The 24,669-nt window shown below is 36.7% G+C and overlaps 1 protein-coding gene across 1 annotated transcript in view; it reads left to right on the forward strand.

Moving 5' to 3' along the window:
• Positions 1-24,669, forward strand: part of LOC145981929 (uncharacterized) — a 93,693-nt gene that overhangs the window by 20,703 nt on the left and 48,321 nt on the right. Inside the window, exon 3 of the mRNA XM_083115427.1 lies at positions 7,148-7,328. Coding sequence (XP_082971553.1) covers positions 7,148-7,328 — 181 coding nt within the window. The remainder of the gene's footprint in view (positions 1-7,147; positions 7,329-24,669) is intronic.

The following is a 24,669-nucleotide window of genomic DNA, read 5'->3' on the forward strand; positions in this document are numbered from 1 at the left end:
ACACACCTGTAAATCCGTGACATGAATGAAAAGCGTGGAAAAATAAATATAATGAAAACCAATGTGTGTTAATGTATTTTCAAAGATTTAAAAAGTTGGAGATGAGAACCGAAGAAAGCCCTGTCAAATATAATACATAAATGTTTTTTTTTTTCCTGCCAAAAACCCACTATTTCAGATCATGTCAAGTGGTATTGCTCGGCCAAGGCCTTAGAACCGCTGACAAACACAAACCACGTGACACATCTGCCAGCCTCGCAAAGCAGTTGCCAAGCTGCGAGCAATGTTGTCTCTACATAGAGCGCATGCGTCATGGTGCTTCACTTTTGTGAAAGGAATAGATAATCTCCGTTCATAAGTTCGAACCCTGGTAGGATCAGTTATGTTTTTCATGCAGCAGAATGAAATGCCTAACCTGAGTAGACATTTTCATATGTGTGTGTAATTTACAATTGTCTGATTGCGTGGCCAAACTTTTGCAGCAGATAGGAATGGCTTTCCGCTTTCACTACTTAAAATAGTGTTAATTAAAGTAATGCAGTTGACACAATATGCATATCACTGTGCCACACAAAAAAAGCCTCCTGCTAGTTGTTTAAAACCAAAAATGTGCAAATTCAATTCGAAATGGGATCTTACAATGTCACATTACATGAATAGTTTTGAACACAGTGTAAATTTCGGACACTGCAGTAATTACCTATATAGAGAGTTTGCATTTATAATTTTAGTTAATGAAATTAACATGTCTTCTCTCTTCGCCTTCTTCTTTTACAGTAATAAAGCAAATCTCTGAGTTGAATTACCTTAATTATAATGCCATAATTTGAGAGCTTCATTTCCTTTTAATAATGAAAGAGAATAAATATTTCAAGTGCTTTTACATGCTGACAAACACTAATTCCATTTTATTCGGTTATTTTAGTTACAAGACAGCTTTGTATACTTGTAACAGTACTCCCTACAACCAGAGGGGAAGGCATATCTTGATGTGACAACTTCCATACAAGAAATTATGATATAGAAGCAAACGTGCACCCAGACATTCACTTGTGTCTATATATCTACCTACATATAGTATGTTTGTGTGCCTGGGTGTTCGACGGGCTGACCCCATGTCACCCCATTACCCGTTGAAGAACTCCACACCTCTAGGTAGGATTGTGGGAGGCAGACTGGCAGTTGCAAGATAGGCCAAGGCCCTTACAAGGCTGTCGCGGCAAGGAGTGTTATTATGTTTGTGTGTACGTTTACACGATGAGAAGGGCACGTAGATAAATGTCTCTGCTTCTTTTGCTGGTAGAGGAAAATGTGGTTCGGATCCCATTTTAAACTGTAGGTCCAGTTCCGATTATCCTGTTGTGCATTAAGTGAACTTTAATGCCAAACTCAAACAAACAAGCATATTGATGAAGAAACAATATTTCTATGCAACTCAATTTTTTTCTCGTTAATTTCAGTGACTCATCTTCCAAAGAATATTGAACACTTTATCTTCAGTTGTATTTCACAATGCATTTTTAGTATTGATTATTGTAAGCAGAGAGTTTTAGCCGCAACACGATGAAGAAAATAAAACATGCTTTGAACTGAAAAATATCTAGACATGCTCGGTCAAGGCACATAGTGGCTTGCATCCCACTTTTAAAACACTGAAATACGAAGACAATGAAATAATCAATGTGTCACAAGTTGTTAAAAAAAAAAAGGCGACGATGAGGGGGATTCGAACCTAGGTTTTTAGCTTACAAAGGTGACCTTTAACCGACATAGCCACGGTGCGGAAACTAAGTTATTCGGGTAATTTCTCCATAAGATTGCATCTTTTCCTGTCCAGCTCGAAACTTTTGATGTCTGTTCTCTGTAATTGTATTCATTTGGAAGCAATACGCTTCATCAGATAGTGTTTAGATACTGTGCACATTGCTGACAGAATACAAGTGAAGCTTGTACATGAAAATTAATGAAGACGTTGGGAAGTCTTGCTTTTGTGGAAGGTTAGTGTTTCCAACCCGAAATGACAATCTTGATCAGAGACTTGCACAAGACCTGGAAAAAAACAATCTGCGAGGAGGCGTGCCTACAAGAATATGCAACACACACGTCAAGTTCAGGTGTTCGACATCGCGCAAGCGATCTTCACGTTACAGTTGTGCACAGGCATCGATGCCTGCCAGGTTTTTCTATTACCCGGGTCTTAAGAAGACCCGTGAGACTTGATGTAGTTCTTGCAAGTAGAAGCGAGCACTCCTGTCAGTGTTGCCAATGGCCATTATATTTCACTATCCATGGAAATATTTGAATTTCTGCTAGGCGCAGCGTAGGTACCTTGAGGTTGTATAACCATTGGCGTAGCAGGGGGTGGGTGAAGTGGGCGACCACTTTGTGCCTTGCGCATGTAGGGGCCTCCCGTCCTATGAGGTTGATACGAAAAACATAATAAATGGAAGTGAGAAAGATAGAAAAGGCTAATTTTTGTGAGCAATAAAATGAAGACCTTTTTATCTGGCTTTATATTCTAGTTTAACGTTATAATTTTAATGAATACGTCAAATCAGAGGCGGGCGGGAGTTCTAACCATAAGGGGCCCTGAAAAAGTAAAAATAATTATCATTTCTCCTGTGAACCATCAACGCAAAAATTGCTTGGACATTTTTATCCATTTATTATTTTCTTGAATAAAAAGCACTTTATCTTGGCTTTTCTTCTGTCTCTTGACCTTGCATAGCCTACCCGATTTTAATATGTTAACAGTAAAGCACCTCAAACTGCCACGGAGCAAAGTATGGGGCATTTAAATGCTTCCGGTGTTTTAAACTGAAGAAGGGTATGGATAATATTAGCAGTTCTTCCTTCGTTCCTACAACTTCAGATGCAGCTATTGCCCTCTGTAACGAGCACGAAGATTATTTATCTTCCAAATTTCCTGATCCAAGTTCTACGTTTCGGGAATGTGCTTAAATCTGAAATCAAGTGCTTTGGGAAAGTTTATTCTCCGTGATAGCTCTACGCTAGTTTCCAGTGTTCTCTGTATCCTGTACCGCCTTCTGTTTTGGGGGAAGTATTTGTATTTTCTTCTTTTGAATACATAAATGTCAAAGAAAGATATGTTGTAATATGTGAAAATTCAGAGTTAGAGCATCGAATTGTATAGTTATTAATGTAATTGTAGCCACAACCAGCCATTCTAAGTAATTACATAAATTTCCTAGAAGAATATGACTGTACTTGAGGGACCCAAATTTATTTCTTGCGGACGTGTACTTTACGATTTTGTTACGCCACTGCGTCAAATATTTAATATTACAAGAACATTAAGATGTAACAACAAAATGAGATTCACAATTATTATTATCATCTAAGTCCTAAAATTCAAAGTTAACTGCTACAATTAATGTGCAACAAAGTCAAATTAGCTGTATCAATTGAATACACCATAGAATTCACACTTATGGTGCAAATGACTATCGTTTTAAGATTTGTTGTTGTTGAAACCGATTGTGTCGAAGAGCTTGTAGGTAGATACTTTGGGCCCCTAGACAGCATTGTGGTTTTGCGCACCCCTTTTCCCCCGCTCTATCAAGCACCGACATTTTATGTGCGTCCTTTGATATTTTCTACTTAAGCCATGGTTTGTGATATTTACATCCTACAAACTTTGAAATGAGGAAACAAAGAAGGACTCATTAAATAATATATAGGTTACATTTCAAGATTCTTACTTTGTATTTCTAATTTTTTTTAAAAAAGTTTAGCACATTTAAGGATATTTCAGTTGTCTTACTGCCTAAAGAACATTAGGAGTCGACCTATAGTTTAAAGTGGGATCCGAACCACCATGTGCTTCCACTGAGTATCAAACCTGGTACCCCTTGATTACAAGGCAACGACAGTACCACTGCACCATAGGGGAGGACCCCCCCCCCACCATCAGTCACACAAAGTTCCAAAATATTTACGATGGCACTTTTTGCGAGATTTGGTTCATACTCCTTTACAGGTGACAGCAGTGGCAGCAATTAGGGGCGGGACCGAGAGAGTGCAGTTGCCCCCCCCCCACTTTTTGCCACTTTTGCACCACGCTAACCTCATATACCAAGGGAAATTAAACTGTCCTTGCCCCCCTACTTTTGCACGTTGGCCCCCTAGTTTTGGAACCCAATCGCCGCCACTGGGTGTGAGTGATACAAATGTTTTCTAGCAAGGAATAAATATCATATTGACAAAAGTGATGAACATTTTAAGTGCTCCTTGACCATTTAACAATCTAAAAGTTGGCAACGGTGACTGCATGACTCATGTATCCGGAGACGGTGGAAAACCGGAATGAGCATTTGCTGAAGTTAAGCGAGCTTTGTCTTGCAAGGCCTTCCAGTTACCCGTGGGCTTTCGATCCTTGACGGGTCAGAACTCAGGTATATAGTTTTACTCACCCGCCCGACCAGCCAGGTGGGCCTAGTAAGTGATTCTGGCCGCTGTGCAGCCCTCTGATCGTGATCTACCTTCTGTCAACATAGCGGATTCTGCTATGTGACGATGAATCTAATTAACCAATGGCACATATATTATATTGTTTTAAACTATTTTTTTCAAAATGAAGTGTCGTGATCCTGGAATCTATGTAGGAATTCATTCAGTCGGTAAGAATTTTATTTTTTTGCTCCATTACGAAACCAACATGCAAGTGTAAAATAAGTAAAGCCCGATAATTTGTATTTTACAAAAATTCCATTTACTGTTCAAGTTAAATGAGAGGACAAGCATAGACTTACTTTCAATAGGCTGAATGACTGATGTTGAGGGGGGGGGGGGGGGGTTAGCTCCTCTCATGTGCCCCCTTGGTTGTGACATAAATGCTTCTTCCTTTCAGATTTGTATTATTTTTCCCATCGCATATTTAGTGCCAACTTTGCGATTCTGTTTGCCAAAGTGTACGGAGAAGGAGTATTTTTTATTCTTCAAGCCTTCTCCTGGACTAGGATAACAGTACTTCCAAAAGATTTTTTTTTTTTTGCATCATTTTCAGGAATTATAACAGCACTATTTCTGTGTCGCTTATTCTAATTGTGTTTTTTCCCTTCGTTATTTAGTGTTATTATTCTTCCATTTTTGGCTACTCGCAACGATGAAGAGAGACTAAAAAAGAACACCCATGCTCAGGTCAAATTTGAACCCAGGGCCCGCACATTCTAACGCATTGTGATAACCACTTCATCATGAACCGTAAAAAATGCATTCTTTTAAATATATTTTCCAGGAATTTTTCACATTTACATTCCTTTGATTGTAGACGTGGAAAGTCTAGTTAATTAATATCTATTCTGCAATTTTGCTGTTAGCCCTTTTCTTTGAGTTTTCTTGTTTTTAAAATGATTAATAGTAAGCAACACTGCTGCTTTCCGAACATTTACTTCGGCTGTTCTGCCAGACACGAAGCTGGACTTCAACTCAAATGAGTGTGCCACTTTCTCTGAACAGAAGTGTACTATATCTTCGCCACTGGTATGAGGAATATTCTTTTTTTAATTATGGTCATCGGAGTAGGTGGAGAATAATTTGAAAATATTGTAAGAATATTTCCCCACTACTTTGAAAGATTACGGGCTATATTGTATTATAGTATAGATTTATTTAATATTAAATGAGAGTACATCACATGCATTTCGATCAGCTGGTTCATTTTATGTCAATAAATATTTAGTTTTTTTAACATATTGTCAACTAAAAAAGGCATATACTTTTATCAAAATTATAAATAAGACAAACGCATAGTAAACAGAAACATGATCGAAAATACAACTTTCTTCAGTTTCTGTTTCCAGGTCTTATGGCAAGCAGTAGAAAGTGCCTCATTGTTCGAGCAACATCCCCCACTTAACAATTTCCACTTCAAGAGTGAATCTTTACACACAGGTATCATGATAGTATGAACATGTCACATGGTATGTTGTAGTAGATGAAACTGTTCATGGAAAAGAAGCAAAGCAGGTGGGGTATGATGGTTACCTCATGAGCAGTCAAAGACTGGCTGATAACCAATGATGTGTGACTTCATACGTTGTCATGGTGTAACACCTAACTCTTGTTTTTCTACAGCTCAGGCCTTTCTCTGCACACAGCAGCCTCAGAAGCTGTCTCTTGTTATGATGAACAAACAGCAACTGGTAAAATTGTTGCCAATGCAACAACCCTTGCATACAAAGATAGGAAGAGGAACATCTGCACAAGAATTCAGGAACATAAACTAGATATAAAAGGAAATACACAAAATTCAGGTTTATCAAAGCATTTATTTGAATAGAAAAAGCAGACACAAAGAAACAAAATTTATGAAAAGTGCAAGAGGACAAATTGAACTCAATCTAGGAGTCATTTTTTCATCTTGAAACATCTTAAAACTTAAATGAACATGTCAACCTTTCCAATAATAATTGCAATCATTTATCTAAAGTAGTACCAAAAAATAATGTAGTGTTTCTCTATGGAATCAAGATAAACAAATGACAGCCATTTCACAGTTAACAAGTGGCCAACAGGAAGTGTGACCATCTTTACTTCCTGCCAGCCTGAGATAGAGTAGGAAGCAGTCTTTTACCATCAATTTTAACCTTTTTGACCAAAATTACCTTTCCTATGTTTTAACTTTGACTGTCTTATCTCCTGAGGAAGCCACATGATGTAGTGAAAGCCTGAGTGAAAAGTGTGTCAACACTTTGGTTATTTGGTAACTTTTGGACTTGGTTATAAAATGGTGGCATGCGGTGTAAGTTATACCTTATCTAAAGATAAGAATGTTTGTTTAAAACAGTACTGAAGAATGTTTGTTTAAAGCAGTACCAAAACCACGATAAAAAAAATGGATGTCGCATGACGTCCAGCAAGTACTTTTTTTGCATCATAGACTGAAATTTGAGCCTAAATTATGCTCAAGTTCACACTAGTGTGATACCTGATTGTAAGTGTGATTACCAATCTGTATTTTGTCTAGTTCAGTATGTAAACTGAAATCCGAAACTAATAGTTTGACACTCAGTGTTTCAAGAAATAAAGCATTTATGTGTTGTTCTGTAAAGTTAGAAGTCAATGTCTTGAGTGGTAGGTATTGATTTGTAACACAATTAAATGATGGAATTCTTGTATCTTTCAGACTCTACCTCGAGATTTCCTTCAAGGAGTCAAACACACTGCTTGGGGAAACGAGCCAGGTGAAATGTAGTGTCTGCGACAACAGAGAATTTAAGAAAGTGGCATTAGTGTCATTTATCATGGAAAAGGAGTCTCCAAACCAGTCTGTTAAGAGGATTTCGTCCAGTCTGACCAAATTGAAGGTAAACATGTGTTAAAACAGAAATTGTTATTAGGTTGCCCAGTTTTTACATGAGTATTGTTAAATTTGCATGGCCTTATTACAACATTCCCTTTCTATTTCTCACACCCTTTGTGGCCGAGAGCATCAGGTGGTTGATCAACAATCTCACCAGTGAAAGTTCTAGGTTCAATTCCTGACTTGGCCATGTGTGTTCCTTTATGACTGTTCCTTCGTCAGTTTCACCTAATCATCATTCTTCCATATCATAGTGATTAACCATCAGAGGCAGAGAAAGTATTGTGTAAAAAAAAAAAAATAACAATAAAAATGTTCCACTTTGTCATTTGTACCTTGCCACAGACCCATAGCCAGAAGCCCTGAAGATGAATTTATCAGTGTAATACAAGGTGTTTAATCCTACTAAGGAAGTAAAATACCACCATACACTATTTAAATTTGATACTTACAGGATTGGGGGGGGGGGGGGGCATAAGCCCCCTGGCTACATGCTTGCCTGGCAAGGTTGATTTTTATGAAAATTGTTGTTGAAAGTAAGTACGGGGTTTGTTGCAAGCTAACACAAAACTTTCATTTTATTTGAATTTTTTTCTGGAGTAATTTTTGTATTTTTGTTGCTTTTCAACTACACCTGTAAGATACTTTTGTTCTTTACACTCAAATAGTTGATTGTATTAATAAATCTTAAGATTCACAACATTTCTTGTGCGCTTGCTAAAATGACAGTGTGTATGTTTACATATATTTTGCAGGATTACTGCAATAAATGTGGGCAGTTTCTTAAGAACCTTCTTTTCAAATTTTTACCAGCTGTTGTTTGGTGTGTTAACACACATCTTGCTTAAACAAGGCACATTATTACTGATTTTTCAGAAAGTAAAAAAAAATCACAAAATATACTTTTAACCTTTTAGCAGGTGGTTGGGATATCCGGTGGGACCATGAATGTACACTTTGCAACATCTTATTTGACCACCCTAAAATAATTGTAAGTCCCGAAATCGTAAACATTGCACTTCGGGCCCAGGTGAGAGTAACCAACTTTGAGTAGGTCTTTCCACTAGACTAAAAACGCTGCGGTGAGAGGTTTTCAATTTAACACTTTCCATGAACTTAGAAACTATAAACCGCTATTATAATAAACAATCAAACAGAAATAAATTGGGAAAAGAACCTTGAGGGATATTTAAAATCTCCACCTGGAGGAAATTGCCATCAAGTTTGTGCAGAAAGAAGCAAATTTGTGAGGAGTTTGTGACATTTTATTTACAATACCTTTCATAATATAGAACAGTTTTCAAAAAAATATATTTTACACGACTTGTTGAGAAAATGTGCTTGAAACACAGTAAAGTGGGAGTCTTCATAAACGTCAACATGTTTTTAAGGGTATAACATCATTAAGTTAACGTACAGCAGTTGGTTAGCCGTGGCCGCGGTGGCTCAGTCGGTAACGCATCTGACTACCATGCTAAAGGTCCCGGGTTCGATCCCCGGCCAGTTCAAATCCGGGAACTTTTCTAACGATGGAAGCAGTTCCGGCACCCACCCAGCATCGAATAATGTGGGTACCTGGGGGAAACCCTGGGAGGTAAAGGCGGTCAGGGGCGTTATGCTGATCACATCACCCCCACTCACGACCGGATCAAGAAAGTGTGGGGTGTTACCCCCACACCCCCTATACACCTTCATGGCATGGTGCTATGCACAGGGGAGCACTTTACTTTACTTTACTTTTTTTAGTTGGTTAGGCATTGCTATCCTTATTTTTCGTCAAGCATGAAAGGTCATGGGTTCAAATCCTACCCTCTCCTTTCTTTTTTTTACTGAACAGAGACCGTTGATGTTAGAACATTTAAAAAATGAATCCAATGCACACTTGAGGGACATATTTCACCTTAGAAGTTGCAGATTTCCAGTATTTAAAACTTTTCTTTTCAGTTATTTTTCATGTGTTGTGTTAACACACACATCATGATTAATTCACAAATCACGTATATGTATTCAGGATGAAAAATGTTTAATGTTATTTAAGTTGTGTATTGTTTGTTCTTCACTGACACCTAAAATATTGATTATTTGATTTCGATATACTAAAAAAAACAGTTATGTTAAGTAGTGATGTAGTGCAGTTCTGTAACGAAGGAGAGTGTTTAATGAGTTCAAATTGCTAAGATTGGTAATTTTATGTCCGTTCCTTCGTAATGACTGTTGTCAATCCCCTCACCACCATCTTACCATGCATCTAAAACTAATAGTAAATCACTAATTAACATAAGTGAATTGTTATTGCGACGGAGGCTGATTCGATAAGAAACTACTAATAAATATTTATATAGTGAGTGACAAACAAAAAATTCAAAACCTCATAATGATCGTTAATTCGTCACTGCTTTGTATCTAAAATGTTTGTCTTATTTGAACAGAAAGTACGAGTGTCAGATCTAACAAACATTCCCCACTAATTTTGCATTATTCGAAACCACCATTACAGACTTAGCTCTACGTAACTTGATTCTGCGCATTCCATGTGGTATGACTTCCTCCTATCATCAAAATAACTTCCTCTTACTATTTCCTTTCACCTCATGAAATACAGAGACCAATGTTAACTTCTTAGCACGATAGATAAACTTTGCATCCAACGATAAACTCTTCAGGTGGAGAATTGAACCTACGACCTCCCTCGTGAGAATCAAGCATGCTACCTCTTATCCAGGTAGCTCATGGTAAAATCTGCTACCAGTTTGAAGAAGTCAATTCACACATAATGTCATGTCTACCTAGGTATATTTTCCTCATGGCAATATTTATGAGGAATCGAATTCAGAAAAAATAGAGAAATGCTGAAAGGGAAAAATGATGAAAATGTCTATTGGTGTTTTGTCATATTTTGTAAATTGTGTAAAAATTCCGTGTTTTGAACAAGCAATCGTTTAGTTACAAAGTCTTTTGTTGTTTGTTTAAAGTAGGAGAGCAAAAAGGAGTTATTTGAACCAGAACTGATTGCCAAGAAACTTCAGCTATTTTCCAAAGATTGTATGAAAAGAGAGAGGAAAGGGATATTCAAACTTATGAAATATAAAATATGTGCAAAATTAAAACAATGGAAACCTTGCAGGATAATACTAACGAACTTCAAACTATGAAAATCATATTCTCATGGTGGAAAACTGAGTCATTTTCGAAAAATGAACTTTATTTTTTCTGTTTTATAAAGTGAAGATATGGGACGATACGATCCCTCAGCAAGAAAAATTTAAATAAGCTGCCTCCTTCCCTCCAACTTTTTCAATGGTCATAATTAGTAATTAGGGTCCGGAAGTTGATGAAAAATCAACTTTTTTTCTGACCCTTAAAAACAATGGTAAACCTGATATCATGTCAGTTTCCCTTCAGTTAGAGCCTGAAAACACTTTCTATTTTTACATTTTGTGTGCATTTTTTGGCCTTTTTTGGCTTTTAGTTTATTTGTCAGTATTTTTAACAGTTTTTGTTGCATTTTTACTTATTTTTGAGGTTTATTTTTGTCCTCCCCTGTTGTTTCATGCATTTTAAATGCATTTACTAGTAAAACTTACATATTTAGATTTCTTGACATGGTCCTTTTAGCAAATTCACCATGAATCGAAAACACGATCAATGGAAAAGCATAATATTATTCTTAACTGCAATGTTTGGCAATGGATTAAAATACTTTGTGTGAAGACTTTGAGGTTCTTTTTCTGGACACTATTATTCACTTTAATCTGTGGTTTTGAAGTAAAATTAGTCACAATATTAAATGCAATTATACTCTGGTGGCTCAGTCGGTAACGTGTCTGACTACCATGCTAAAGGTCCTGGGTTTGATCCCCGGCCGGTTCAAATCTGGGAACTTTTCTAACGGTGGAAGCGGCCCCGGCACCCACCCAGCGTCGAATAAGATGGGTACCTGGGGGAAACCCTGGGGGGTAAAGGCGGTCAGGGGCGTGATGCTGATCACATCACCCCCACTCACGACCGGATCAAGAAAGTGTGGGGCGTTACCCCCACACCCCCTATACGCCTTCATGGCGTGCACAGGGGAACACTTTACCTTTTTTTTTTACTCTGGTGTAGGCAAAGCAGAACTGTATTTGGATGCTGGCCGACTACAGTATCATAGCAGGCCCACTCTGAAAGGAGATTAATTGGTTGATTTGGTGTTTGAAGTCAACTTTATGCACAGTAAGACTAATCGGGACTGGACCTACAGTTTAAAGTGGGATCCGAATCACTATCTGCTTCCACCGGAAAGTAGATGAATGATTTATAAAGAAAACCTTGAGGTATATTTTATATAACCTTGAAGTAAACAAAGAAATTACATGATCACTTAGTTGCTATCTTCCCCTTTGCTTCAGTGGTCTCAACCACCAAACAACGGGCTTCATCGACTTATTAGATTACTTACTCTCTTGTAATTTATGACAAAGCATTTCCAGATGCAGAAAGATGCGATGTAAAGTCTGAAGTGGGTAGTTTCAAACGTTGAATATAGCATAATATTTGTGGTTGTATCATTTAAAACTCCGACGTATACTGTAGGTCCGCAGTGAAGAACACAAAGAACATCGTATCTGTGTGTGTGTGTATGTGTGATGGTATGTGTGTGTGTTGTTTTTGTTGTTGTTTTAAGTCTACCTGATGCACAGATAGGCTAATCAGGACTGGACCTACAGTTTAAACAGGAATCCGAACCACTGTGCAATGAGGCTCCACCTGATATTAAAATGGGGACACCTTGATTACAACATGCTGTTTAAGAACATGTATTTATGATATATTAATTCTTAATGTGTGCTAACATATTGACAGCTGAATGAAAAGAAAGGTCTTGCTAAACATCCTGCCAATCACTGAAAAATCAAGATGATGAGCAGATACATTCCCGAGGTATGCATCGCATAAATGTTTACAGTGATTTGATATAATCTTATATTACATTATTACAACACTTCGTACTCTGTAAATAATAATAATAAAAAAAAGAATCAGGAGTGGGTGAGATTTGAACCAATGATGTTTCGTTCTTGACGAAAAAGTTAAACGAGAAGACCATCTAACCAACTGCTCCAGGAGATTACTAACGTGAAACTCTGTAAAACAAGTTGATCTCAGGCAATATGTTATTTCAACTGAGTTCCGAACTTTTTTTCACCACAGATCAGGGAAAAGATGCACTTTGTAGAATTGTCCGGTATCGTGCAATTTTTTTACTATGATTTAACCTAAAATTGAGAGAAATTTGTTGCATTGAAATGTAATTTCAATTCTCACCAGGTGGTGGAGAACGAGTTCAGTGTTTCCAACTGCACATAAATTCCCCTATTTCCTATTTCAGAACGAATACTCTTTAAAAAAAATATCAACATTTGTATTTCCAATTTACGAGTTTTGTTTAATTGCGTATTATATTACTGGTTTAGGGTTTCTAACTTCATGGAATGTGATAGAATGAAAGAAATTCACAAGAGCATTTTCATTCAGAAAGAAAAAAATTGTTGCAAAGTTGGATACTATTTGTGGACTCTGAAGTGCTATGTTGCCAAATTTACGAATTCAGGACTTAATTTTTTCAGGGCGGTCAATTAAGATGTTGCGAAGAGTACATTCAGAGATTTTACATTTTCCTGCATTACACATTCAATCTACATGGTCCCAACATAGCTAATGCTATAAAATTTCCCTCCATTTTACATTTCCCCACATTTTAAGTTTTTTCAGCTTGGTCTCCTAAAAAAATGTTAAATCAAGGTTCCACTGTATATATTCCATAGTCTGTAAACCCATTGAGAATGGATCGTGCAGCAGCACATGGCAGCAACTAACATGTAAGTTTTTTTTAAAACTACACACACTGTTTCAGTTCTGTCTTTTTTGTTCATTAATATAAGTTTGTTGGTATGACATACTTGAATTTCAAAACAATATATACATTGTTACTATTATTAACAGGTGGAATTTGAAAAAGTCCTTTGTTTCCCCTCTTGAGTGTTATAGGATCGATTTTATAAAAAAGGGGGTATAACTCTTCAGCCATCACTTATTTCTGATATATTTCACTTTACATGCAATAATGAGAATATAAGAACATTTTAACAATGTGTAACAGTTGGGGATCAAGGTGCAAAGACCTATTTTCAAACTTTGCTAAAATTACAGCTTTTCGAAATGTCACATTTTTTCTTCAAAATTGGGCATACATCTAACATATCCTCAAAGAGTGGTTGGTCATTTGTCATGGTTCTTTTCAAATCCATAGGGCTGATGCTAGAAGAGAAATTCCAGAAATTGTTTCTGTAAGCTGACAGCGCCACTCTATAAATTATGATTTTTTTATCACAAGAAGTATCAGCCTATTTTCAACAAAACTTTGCATAGTTATTGGAATGTACTTTTATATACTACATTTTTTCATGTTGAGGGGAATAAACAATGAGGTTGATAATACAAGACATAAGATAGTTACTAAAGATATATCCGCGAAACTTCCTTGTAAATGTTCTATTAATTTCTGTGGCCTCAGCCACCATCCACTTGGGAACTTGATGCTTTACTGTTAGGTTGACTTCCGGTTCCTGTTGCTGTTTCCTTGACTACCACTAGGGGTGCTGGTGTAGCCATTTTGCCTGCTGCACGCGATGGGTTTGAACTGTTGTAATAGTGGGAGCCAAACATAATGAGCCTGACCGCTGTCGATATTCAGCTCGTGCATAATTGCATGCGACAGCAGTTCGCAAAGTTCATTCAGTGGAATGTGCCAGTGAACAGCTACAAAATTAAAAACGTCTTATACAATGCGCAACAGCGAGTGCTTACAGCCTTTATTGCGGACAAACACACAGCAATTAGACAACTGGCACACGTGTACGATAAACGAAGAACCTATCTCATATCAGTGCTACACCCCACGAGATGGGAACATGTCAACAAAAATATAAATTACATTCTACATACTGTAAAAAATGAAAAAAAAAAAACAGGACCCTCACCAGCAAACTACACCATTTAGGGGAAAGTGGCAGAGTGAAAGTGTGAAGGACCCAAATGATGGACAAGTGAACAACATTGTCAACTTGATGAACCTCAACATTCCACATTCCTTCAAAAATCTCCTAGTTTTCAGAGAAAAATTCAATGTACTAACCAGTGAACCCCCACCCTAGAAATCTTGACTGGAAGCCAACAACTGTTGGTGCATGAAATCAGATAAAACAAACCAGTATGCGATCATGTATAAAGGTGACTACTCCCGTAAAATGCATGAAATACTAAATAGTGATTCATACAAGACCATTGACAGGGACCCAACCGAAAAGTGCAAATGCATAATCAAGCATGCAGTTGAAAGTTGTGTAATGCTGAACAAGGAAGACTGCAAACTTCTCCTCAACACCCACCCATCTCCCACCATAGCTTATGGCATTCCAAAAATGCACAAACAGGGGATTCCGATGTGCCTCATCACCGCAGGGTTCAACCAACCAATGGTCCACCTCACAAAGTGGATAAAAAAGAAAATCTCTGAGCACAATCACAAACTGACCTACATTTTCTGAAGCAGTACAGATGCCAAAGAACTAATAACATCAATAGTACAAGCCAACCATGCCATAATTGGCAGCATAGATATAGTTGACATGTATAACTCCATTCCAATCAACCTAGTCCTCACCTCAGTGGAGAGATGGCTTTCTGCCAATAAGGTCTCACCAGTGGAAGTGTCTGAGGTATCCAAGTTATTTGAAATCTGCCTCAGGCACAACTATTTTCAATTTCAAGACAAGTATTTCATACAAACAGAAGGTTTGGCCATGGGCAACCCCCTGTCTGCTCCCATAGCAAACATTGTTATGCACCTAGCTGAAAACGATATTCTTCACTCACTAGAACTCCAATACATACGATATGGCAGATATGCAGATGACACCTTGGTAGTTTACAAAAGAGAAGAGGAAATAGGTCTATTCATGGAAAAACTTAGCAACATTCACCCCAGATTGAAATTTACAATAGAACGGGAAAACCAAGGCATCATTAACTTCCTAGATCTAACCATCAAAAGGAGAGGCAATCCAATTCACCACCATGGTCTATAGAAAACCAGTGGCAGGGAACCAGTATATCCACTCCCTTTCCAACCACCCACCCCAACATAAAGTCAATGTAGGCTTAATTTCTACAGAAGAGCTTTCTCACACTGTTCAAGTGAAGAAAATTTGAAGGAAGAAGTTTCCATAGTGACGTACATAGGACTTCAAAATGGATACATAGTACATCAACTCTCTACATGGTGCAGCAAAGCAGAAATGCTAGTACGACAACCTAACATACTCCACCCAGCCAGCAGTGATAAAGCTAAATGGATTGCCTTCCCTTACCACCAGACTACATCCAACCGCCTAGCCAAGACCTTGAAACAATATGACATAAAACTCGCACACAAACCAATGAACAAAATAGCCAGTGCCCTAAGCAAACACAAGAGATAATTCCTTTCCCCACTATACAACCCAGGTATATACTCACACAACATTGGCATATCCATCAGATCTGTCAACGAGCATATACATCAGCACTTAGCGGAAGCAAAAGAATCCCAACCCACTACCGTACTAGCAAGGCAGCTCAAGTTCAACAAACACAGGATCCAAAAAGTTTCAGTTAGGCATACATCACACACCCTAATTGACACCAAAATCAGAGACACGTATGCAATTATGCACTTTTCGCGTGAGCTGAATATCGACAGCGGTCAGGCTCATCATGATTGACTCCCACTATTACAACAGCTCAAACCCATTGCGTGCAGCAGATGAAATGGCTACACCAGCACCCCTAGCGGTAGTAGAGGAACAGAAAGTAAACCTAACAGCAAACCATAGAGTTCCCAAGTAGATGTTGGCGGAGGCCACTGAAATTAATAGAACATTTACAAGTAAGTTTCGCGGATATATCTTTAGTAACTCGCTTACGTGTGATACATATTTTCATTCACTTTGGTCTATTGTGGTTGACACAGGGGCATCACCAGTACCAATTTCTTTTTTAAAATTTCGATTTTCTACTTCTTTCTTTAACTGTAATTATTGGGAGGTACAGTGTGTAAATTTCACCTCCACCGAAAGCCTCCAGCAAAAAAGACTGATTTCTTCTCTACGAGCTAGAACTTTTTTGCACTTCATGGCAAGTTGAAAAGCATAGGCTTGAGAATGTCCCTTCTGGTGAGGCTATCCATACGTGGGTGGCTCCATCCACTAAATGTTAACATAATACTGGTTTCAAATATGTGAAAATTTAGAATTTTGTGTTACTTCAAGTACAATAACACCCCATGAAAGTATTGCACAGTGTTTTTGTGTGCCCCGTGAGATACCCAGACTCGAACATTAAATTGAGGGGGTATCCAATTCTTGTGCATTACTATTGTCTTAGACTGTTGCGGAAATTCTTGTGTGGAGACTGAGAATTATTTTTTTGGAGGAGGCAATATCCACTCTTCAATATCAACAGTAAGTCTAAAATTGACTTGGAAATTATGGTGGTAGGATTGAGTATTAAATTTAAAGGGAGAGATAGGAAGCTTTTGATAAAGTGTTAAATCTTAGGTTGTCAAGGGATTTCTGTAGTGGAGAAAGAGTTCGAACATTAAGTTTTGGAGACTGTATTTAGTGACATTTCGACCCCGAATGTGCCAAAAGAGAAGCTGGAAAAGACTAATTATCTTGGAATCGTAAGAAAGTATTGACACCTCATTAGATTAATATTCTTGAAAGCCTGCAAAGAGATGGATGTAAGAATTTTCCTGACAGCATGCTCAATTTCTTCCAGAACAGTGCTGTGCTGCTTTTCTCAGTGTCACAAAAGGTTCTGTTACAAAGTGAAAAATCATGGAAAATGGCCATTTGACTTTTATGGCATTTTTTTGAAAATTATTATTCCAAAAAAGATCCTACCTAGTAATTTGTGTTTGTGAATGTTGACATGTACGTGTTATATGCAGTGACATAGTGAAACAGGGTGGCGACAGACAGACCTGGAAAACTGGGAAATGTCAGGGAATTTAAGATATCAAAAAAAGTCAGCAAAATGTCTGGGAATTTTGTCTTGATTGACCTTTTTTTATGCTATGGAATGAATGTGCCAGGTGTTTGCTTTGAAAGATGTCGTTTGTAAAGAACTACATTGGAACAGGAAATCTTGTTGCTAAGTCTGAGAATCAACTTTTAGGCCCCTTTTACACACAACACAATTACAGTGCCAGAAACTCGTGATGGGAGGTGGGAGGGGCAGAAAAAATTATAAGCCTCTAAATATTATGTGGAAAATGCATTGAATTATCATTTCTTTTTCTTGTCTGTATGGGATTAGTAAGGGGACAGGACTGTCAACAAATAGAGAGTTTGGAGGGGGGGGGAAGCATACCACTGTTGTACCATCTGATAGTTGTCGGACGTTGTAGTACGGCATTTTGTCGGACAATCTGAAGGAACATTGAAACAAATAAGGGCACTATGCAACCCTGTAATTTGTCAATTGTCGTGGTACAGCATTTATCAGATGATCATTTTAGGCTCAATTGATGCATATGATTTTTTTCGGTTATCGCCATATGACTAACGTTGCACTTTGACAATATGTCTCACTACAACATGCAACAAAAATTGCATGCATGGCACTCTTATGGAAATTATTATATTTGAATGTCTTCGGACTGCAACATCTGATGAAAATGGCATGCATAAACAGAGCCTTGTACATCCGAGTTTGTCTGCTGTGGTACCACTTTTCATTGAACAAACTTCTTGGTTCCGTTTTAGCATGCAATTGTAATTTTGCAACATCCGACAAAAACTGCATGCGTTTCGCTCTTATAAATCTGATGTTTCTTTGATGTTCCAGTATGACATTTGTCAGATGGAACATCCAACAAAAGTCACATGCATAAACGTAGCCTCAGTCTGCTGCACCACTGCAAATATGCTGCTGGAATTTTATTACTCTTCTGCCTCACAACCTTATTTAATGTAGCAATCCCTACAAAGGTTTTCTTTCTTTCCCTTGGCTTAATACTGGTTTTGCACAAGTTACGAAGCATTTACAACGACATTGAACTATTTTTTGATATCAACAAGAATCCAACAAATCAAGATATATGTTGAATAGTATCACAAAAAGGTGAAACAGAAATCTGCATTGGTAAACGTTACAAAAATTTGACAAGCGCATGCTCCCAACCTCAAGTTTTCTGCAACATTCGTATTGCAATTAACACCCCCTCTGTCCTGTCTGCTTAAACTCGTAAGAGATGAATATTAATGTCACCGAGTCAAGTTAATGTGCAATGTTACGAAATAAAATAATAATAATAATTATGTAAATATTTTAATTACACAAACCGTTCAGTCCTAAAAGCATATCACTTTCTTCAATAATTGACGTTTCTCTGCCAGCCCTGCTAAATTTTCACATTTCATCTACTGGTTTATACGAGGGACATCCAGAAAGTAAGTTTCAATTAGTAGGGACCTTGATTTTTTGCAAATGTGATAACAGTGTAAAATGTTAATTGCTGCAAAGTAGTGTTTATATATGTGCAGAGATGTCTGGACACATTTTTCACCTGTTAAAAATAGAGAAATAGTGCGAATATGGCATAAAATATGAATTGTTGACATTTTTTGCCAATTTTAAAAACTGTACTTAAACAATGAAAAAGTATCTTGAAATCTAACATTCTTGTATATTTTTAGGCTTATAGAAACAAAATGTGCATCTTTGTGTGTATAGAACATGCAAGTTTTCCAACATTTTTATCCAATAGAAAACTATAATGCATGTTATACATAAAAAAAAAGTTCCAATATACACATTGAATCACATATTTCCCAAGATTTTTTAACTTCTATTGGAACAATTTGCACCACAGAGCAAAGTGGCAGGGTTCTGACTGGAGATTGAGTGTGTATTTACTGTCACACCGGAGCTGCATCATCAGTATTTGTGGCGCGAAAAGTATTTTGAATTACCGAGCTAAGTTGTGTGATTTTGACAGGGATTGAGTGCTCACCTACCGCCACAGGGGAGTCGTAACATCCCCATTTGTGGAGCGAGAAATAATGAAAAATGAGGGCGGGGCTAAAACTACACTATAACTTCCTTAAAAATCAGTTCAAACATATCAAACTTGTCACAAAAATATGTAGACAATGTTAGCTACATATGAAAATGATAGTTTAAAAGCACAATGAAAGTGTACGTTTTGGCATATTTGGCAGGAAAATCTAAAATAAAAACACATTTTGGAAAATATAACACTAAAAAGTAAAAGAAAAGAAGATAATGCCAATTTTTGTTGCTGTGATTGATTGATTGATTTAGAATTTGTGGGTGAGCCGCCCAGTATGGCCATTATGCACCCTTCAGTATATATTGGGAAAACTCCCCTTATCTAAAAACACTTACCTTAAGATTAAAAAGGGGTATGGAAAATAACTTTGTCAAAATAACTTCCAAGGTATCAGACTCGCAAAGAGGCATAGCCCATGAGACCTAAAATTTGAAACAGTACTTTAAAAACACCATGAAAGTATAAATTTAGGTATATTCCCCAGAAATGCACTAAAATGAAAGTGTGAATTGGGGAGGGGGAGAATGGCACCAATTTAGAAAAAAATATATGAAAAATCAAGATCCCTACCAATTAGGCATAAATAAAACAATATCAATAGTATTTTATTTTACATAGTTCATTTAGTTTATAATTGTCAGGGAAAAATGTAAATTTTGTCCTGGAAAAGTCAGGGAATTTCATATCTGCTTGTTTGTAGCCACCCTGTGAAAAATGGGTGGTTTTAATGTTGGCTGTCCCAATTATTTTGTGTATTATTCACACCACAGTGTTTTGGTAAAAACTGTGCATTATACATGATTAATTTTATCTGGACAAGCTATTTTTGTAACGTGTCAGGGCAAACAGTGTCCGACAGACACTGCATTGTTTTAAATGGATCTTGACCTTCTAATGTGATATTTTTATGTTGCATCACTGTGGAAATAAGCGAGTAACATGATATTTAACCTAATCATCATTGTTATGGCACTAATTCCATCATATTCATCATCATCATCATAATTGTATTTTTTTGCAGCATAGTATATGAAATATGTTAGGGTGGAAGATAGTGTGAGGAAATTGTTTTATTTGCTCATATATTTTTATTTTTTTTATTTTAGCGTTAATAATATTTTTATGTGATGTCTTATTAAATACTTTTATTTTTTATTAAACATTTGTTAATACATATGCAAATAATATTACAACTTTTGTTTATATGTTTACAAACTTCAAATTAAAATATTGCTGCAATAATTACGTAAGTGAAATGGAAAATATTTTTTTATGCCCGACCTTCTTTATATAAAGTCAAATATTGTGAAATGAAAAAGAAAAACAAAGAAAGTAAAAAAAAATATCATGTTCGCAGAAAGTATTGTTTGGAGTATGTGACAAAAAATATAAGCAACAGTGTCTGACAGACACTGGTTGCCTGGTTAAGGGTTAAATATGGTAATAACTTTTTTTGTGTACTGTCAATTATGTGTTGAAAATAAGTGTTTAATGATGGCATATTCTGAAAATTTGATGTGTTTGCCACAGTGATTCATATTTATTGTATATTTTTATAGAATATTAATTAGATATAATAGATTTAAAACAGACTGATACTTCTTGAGTAAAGAAATAATAACATTATTGTGGCAGCATTGTCAGCTTTTGAAAAATGTGCAAAATTTTGCTTCTAGCGTTGGCCCTATGGAAGCTGGATGGACCAACCTTAGAGAGATGCACGACGGAAGACCACTCAATGAGGATATGTAATGCTTGTGCCACAAATTGTTTAAAAAAATTGGTAATTATAGGCATTAGGAAACTTTGAAGTTTGGGCATTTGCCCCACCCCCTTCCCTGCACCCTTAATTGTCGAATGTTACTTAAATGTTGATTTTTACTCATTCTTAAATTTAGATTTTTTTTTGAAAGAGATGCAGTGTTTGAGCAGTTATAGCCTCTTATCTTCAATTTATTCCATAGTAACAAAGGGAAACAAAGGTATTTTTCAAATGGGGTTTGTTAATAATAATAATATTAATATACAATAATAAAAATTATATATTGTATTGTAATTGGAGTATGTAATACCTTTAGAGGCATACTGATGAACAAAAGAGACAGAACTGAAATATAGTATATAGTTTTCAAGAAATGGCACGTTAATTGCTGCCATGCGTTACCATGTGGTCTGCCAAATTTCGAATATTGGATACTTGCCCCAATGTTCCCACCCTAAATCCTTAATGGTTGGACATTGTTTAAAATGTTGCTTTTTACTTATTCTTGCTTGTAGAATTTTAATTTTTTGAAAAGATGCAGTAGTTTAGAAGTTATGGCCATTTCTATGAATCTATCCCATAATAATATGCAGGTAACTAAAGGAAAATAAGGACTTTTCCAAACTTCACTTGTTAATAATAGTACCAATAGCTATATTGTTTTGTAATTCGAGTATGTCACCTTCATATGTATACTAAAGATCAAGAAAGACAACTGATATATCATGTGTAGTTTTCAAGAAATTGTGAATTAATTACTGCCATGCACAGGTGGCAAAACAGGCTTCTTTGAATGACTATTGTGCTGAAATGACGCACCAATGAGAAAAAATATTACTGAGAATAGTTGAATGTTTTGATGCCGTCTATACATTGCTTTGGATCGTGGCTGCCATTAAAATGACACCCTGTATATAAAAGACTCTTTCAGTCACCTGACATTTATGACCTTTGCTATATTGGTGCTGTTTGTCTGTAGATCGTGTGCACATAATAGATAGCAAGTTTGCAGACTTAAGGGTTAAAACCATAAAATCCTTAACCACAATAGTCTGTTTATGCAGGTGAGTGGGATTGGTGCAATCACTTTCTTCTTTGATTAGTACCTCAGCTCAGGAACAATTAACAGCCTGCTTTGGTAACTCTTAACAGATGGGAGCCTCTTCTGCCTGTAACACTCTTGATACTGGTTTAACAAATGTGCAGTGCTGGACAAGAAATTTCACAGAAGGAAAACTATTTATCATGCAGAGTTAACTTTTTTTTCATTATGTGATCGCAGGGTCCTACAACCATGTAAACTTTTCTTGATTTCAGTCTGGTAATTTATCACATTTTTTTAAAAAATGGATTACACAATATAAAACATAGGTACTGGTAAGTACCTATCCTAGCAGAAAGCTAGGTAAATGTTTTATTGTAGAGACTGTATGCCCATCCCACTGTCTGAAACCATTTTTGGCACTGGGCACTAAAGACTGATCAAACAGAGGTGGAAAGAAGAAACAGTTTCCCTGAAGATGGTCTTTTCTGGTACATTAATTTCAAGAAACTAGGATACATATCCATTGCTAGAACCAATAGATTGCTTAGGAATAGATGGTAACACCACAATTTTTTTGCTTCTCCATAGTATGTATTAATGATATTTTATGATAAACTATGGAACAATAGTTGGAGATACATTGTGCTACTGCATTTTAGAATTTTTCTATTCAATTCAGAGTAATTGATTGATTGATTTGGTGTTTTAAGTCCACTTTATGCACAGGAAGGCTAATCGGGACTGGACCTACAGTTTAAAGTGGGATCCGAACCACTTGTGCCTCCACCAGGTATCGAACCCGGGACCCTTTGGTTTGCAAGGCGACGACACTACCACTGCGCCATTGGGGAGACTCAATTCAGAGTAATGCTGCAGGAAGTCACCAAAAAAGAATTTCTTGATAAATTACCCTTTTTTCTTTCTTCTAATTGTGCCTTTATCATGATGTAATGTCAACATTTTACTTCCTGAGATATACCTAGCCATTCCATCCAAAATATAACAAGTTTCAAGTTGCTGGATCCCAGTTGTCTACAAGAGGTCAAAGAGCATGGATTGTGTGATTTATGGCTTCTATCTTACAACTATTGCTTACCGGTTTACATAGGATAATTTGAAAGCTTGGGCTAGATCTCTTATTAGTAGGGCTGAGCTGATACCACCCTTTGATGATGCCAATACCCTAACAGATTCCTACCAATACCGATACTTGTATAATTCCAGTATAAAATAACAAAGGCTAGATATTGAGTCATACTAACTCATCACATCACCAGGTACGTATCTAGAAATATAATTTGGGGAGCCATTCCGAGCCAAGTGTCTCGGAAATATAATAACAAAAGTGTTTCTATTTAATGTGTTAATACACAGGTCTCTTCGTAATAATTTGTAAATTAATTTACAATTAGTTACTGTGATGCTTATGGAGTAATGTTGTATATGTAACCACAGATTAAGAAACTGAGGAAAGAAAATGTTAATTCCTATATTGTTCTTTGTTTCTTGACAAAAATATTGTTATTGTTATCATGAATAGGTAAAAGGACACTTAAGAATAGAGATATAATGGCAAATATTCATTATCTAGCTGCTGGCCCCCATGGTGAAATGGTTAGCACATCGTGCTACAACACTAGGGGCCCCAGGTTCAAATCCCTGCCTGGTCATGGATGTTTCTGTGTGTGTATTCATCAATTTCATCATATCATCACTCATCCCCATCTTCACAAATTAGCCAAAGGTGGCACAAAAATCAAAGTAAAATAAAGCAAATCAATGAACAATCATTATCTTGCTTATGTGTAGTTAAGGCTGCTAACATTTGTGTAAAAAAACTGTCCTGGCAAGGAAATTAATGTAAAAAAGAAATTAAAATGAATATTTATGAATAAAGAAAATAATGTTACATCCAGTTGGTGAAAAGTAAAGTTCCTGATTAATATTTTATGTGCATTATCATAAGCAGTTTTTACATAAATCTTTAGAGGGGCCTCCCTGATGGTGTAGTGGTAACATCGTCGCCTTGTAACCAATAGATCCCAGGTTTGATACTCTGTGGAGGCACATAGTGGTTCAGATCCCATTAGAAACTAGGTGAAATCCTGATTAGCCTATCTGTGCATAAATTGGACTTGATACAAAAATTCATACTGAAACTCCATCATCTTTAGTAGCATAATTCAGAGCTGTATGGTCCCAATCTAATCTCGTCTGAAATAAATGGCCCTCATTGGACGATACCAGCAGTCACACAAAAGACGGGCATAGAAGGGAAGAGGACAAGAAGAAGTAGTTGACTTCCCGCCTGAACGTAGATAAAACAGAGCTAATTTCAAAACAATCTTCATCCCTCTTTAGCAAGAACTCTGGAACTACCT

Source organism: Lepisma saccharinum, chromosome 2, assembly GCF_977018435.1.
Source record: "Lepisma saccharinum chromosome 2, izLepSacc3.1, whole genome shotgun sequence".
Classification (NCBI taxonomy): Eukaryota; Metazoa; Arthropoda; class Insecta; order Zygentoma; family Lepismatidae; genus Lepisma; species Lepisma saccharinum.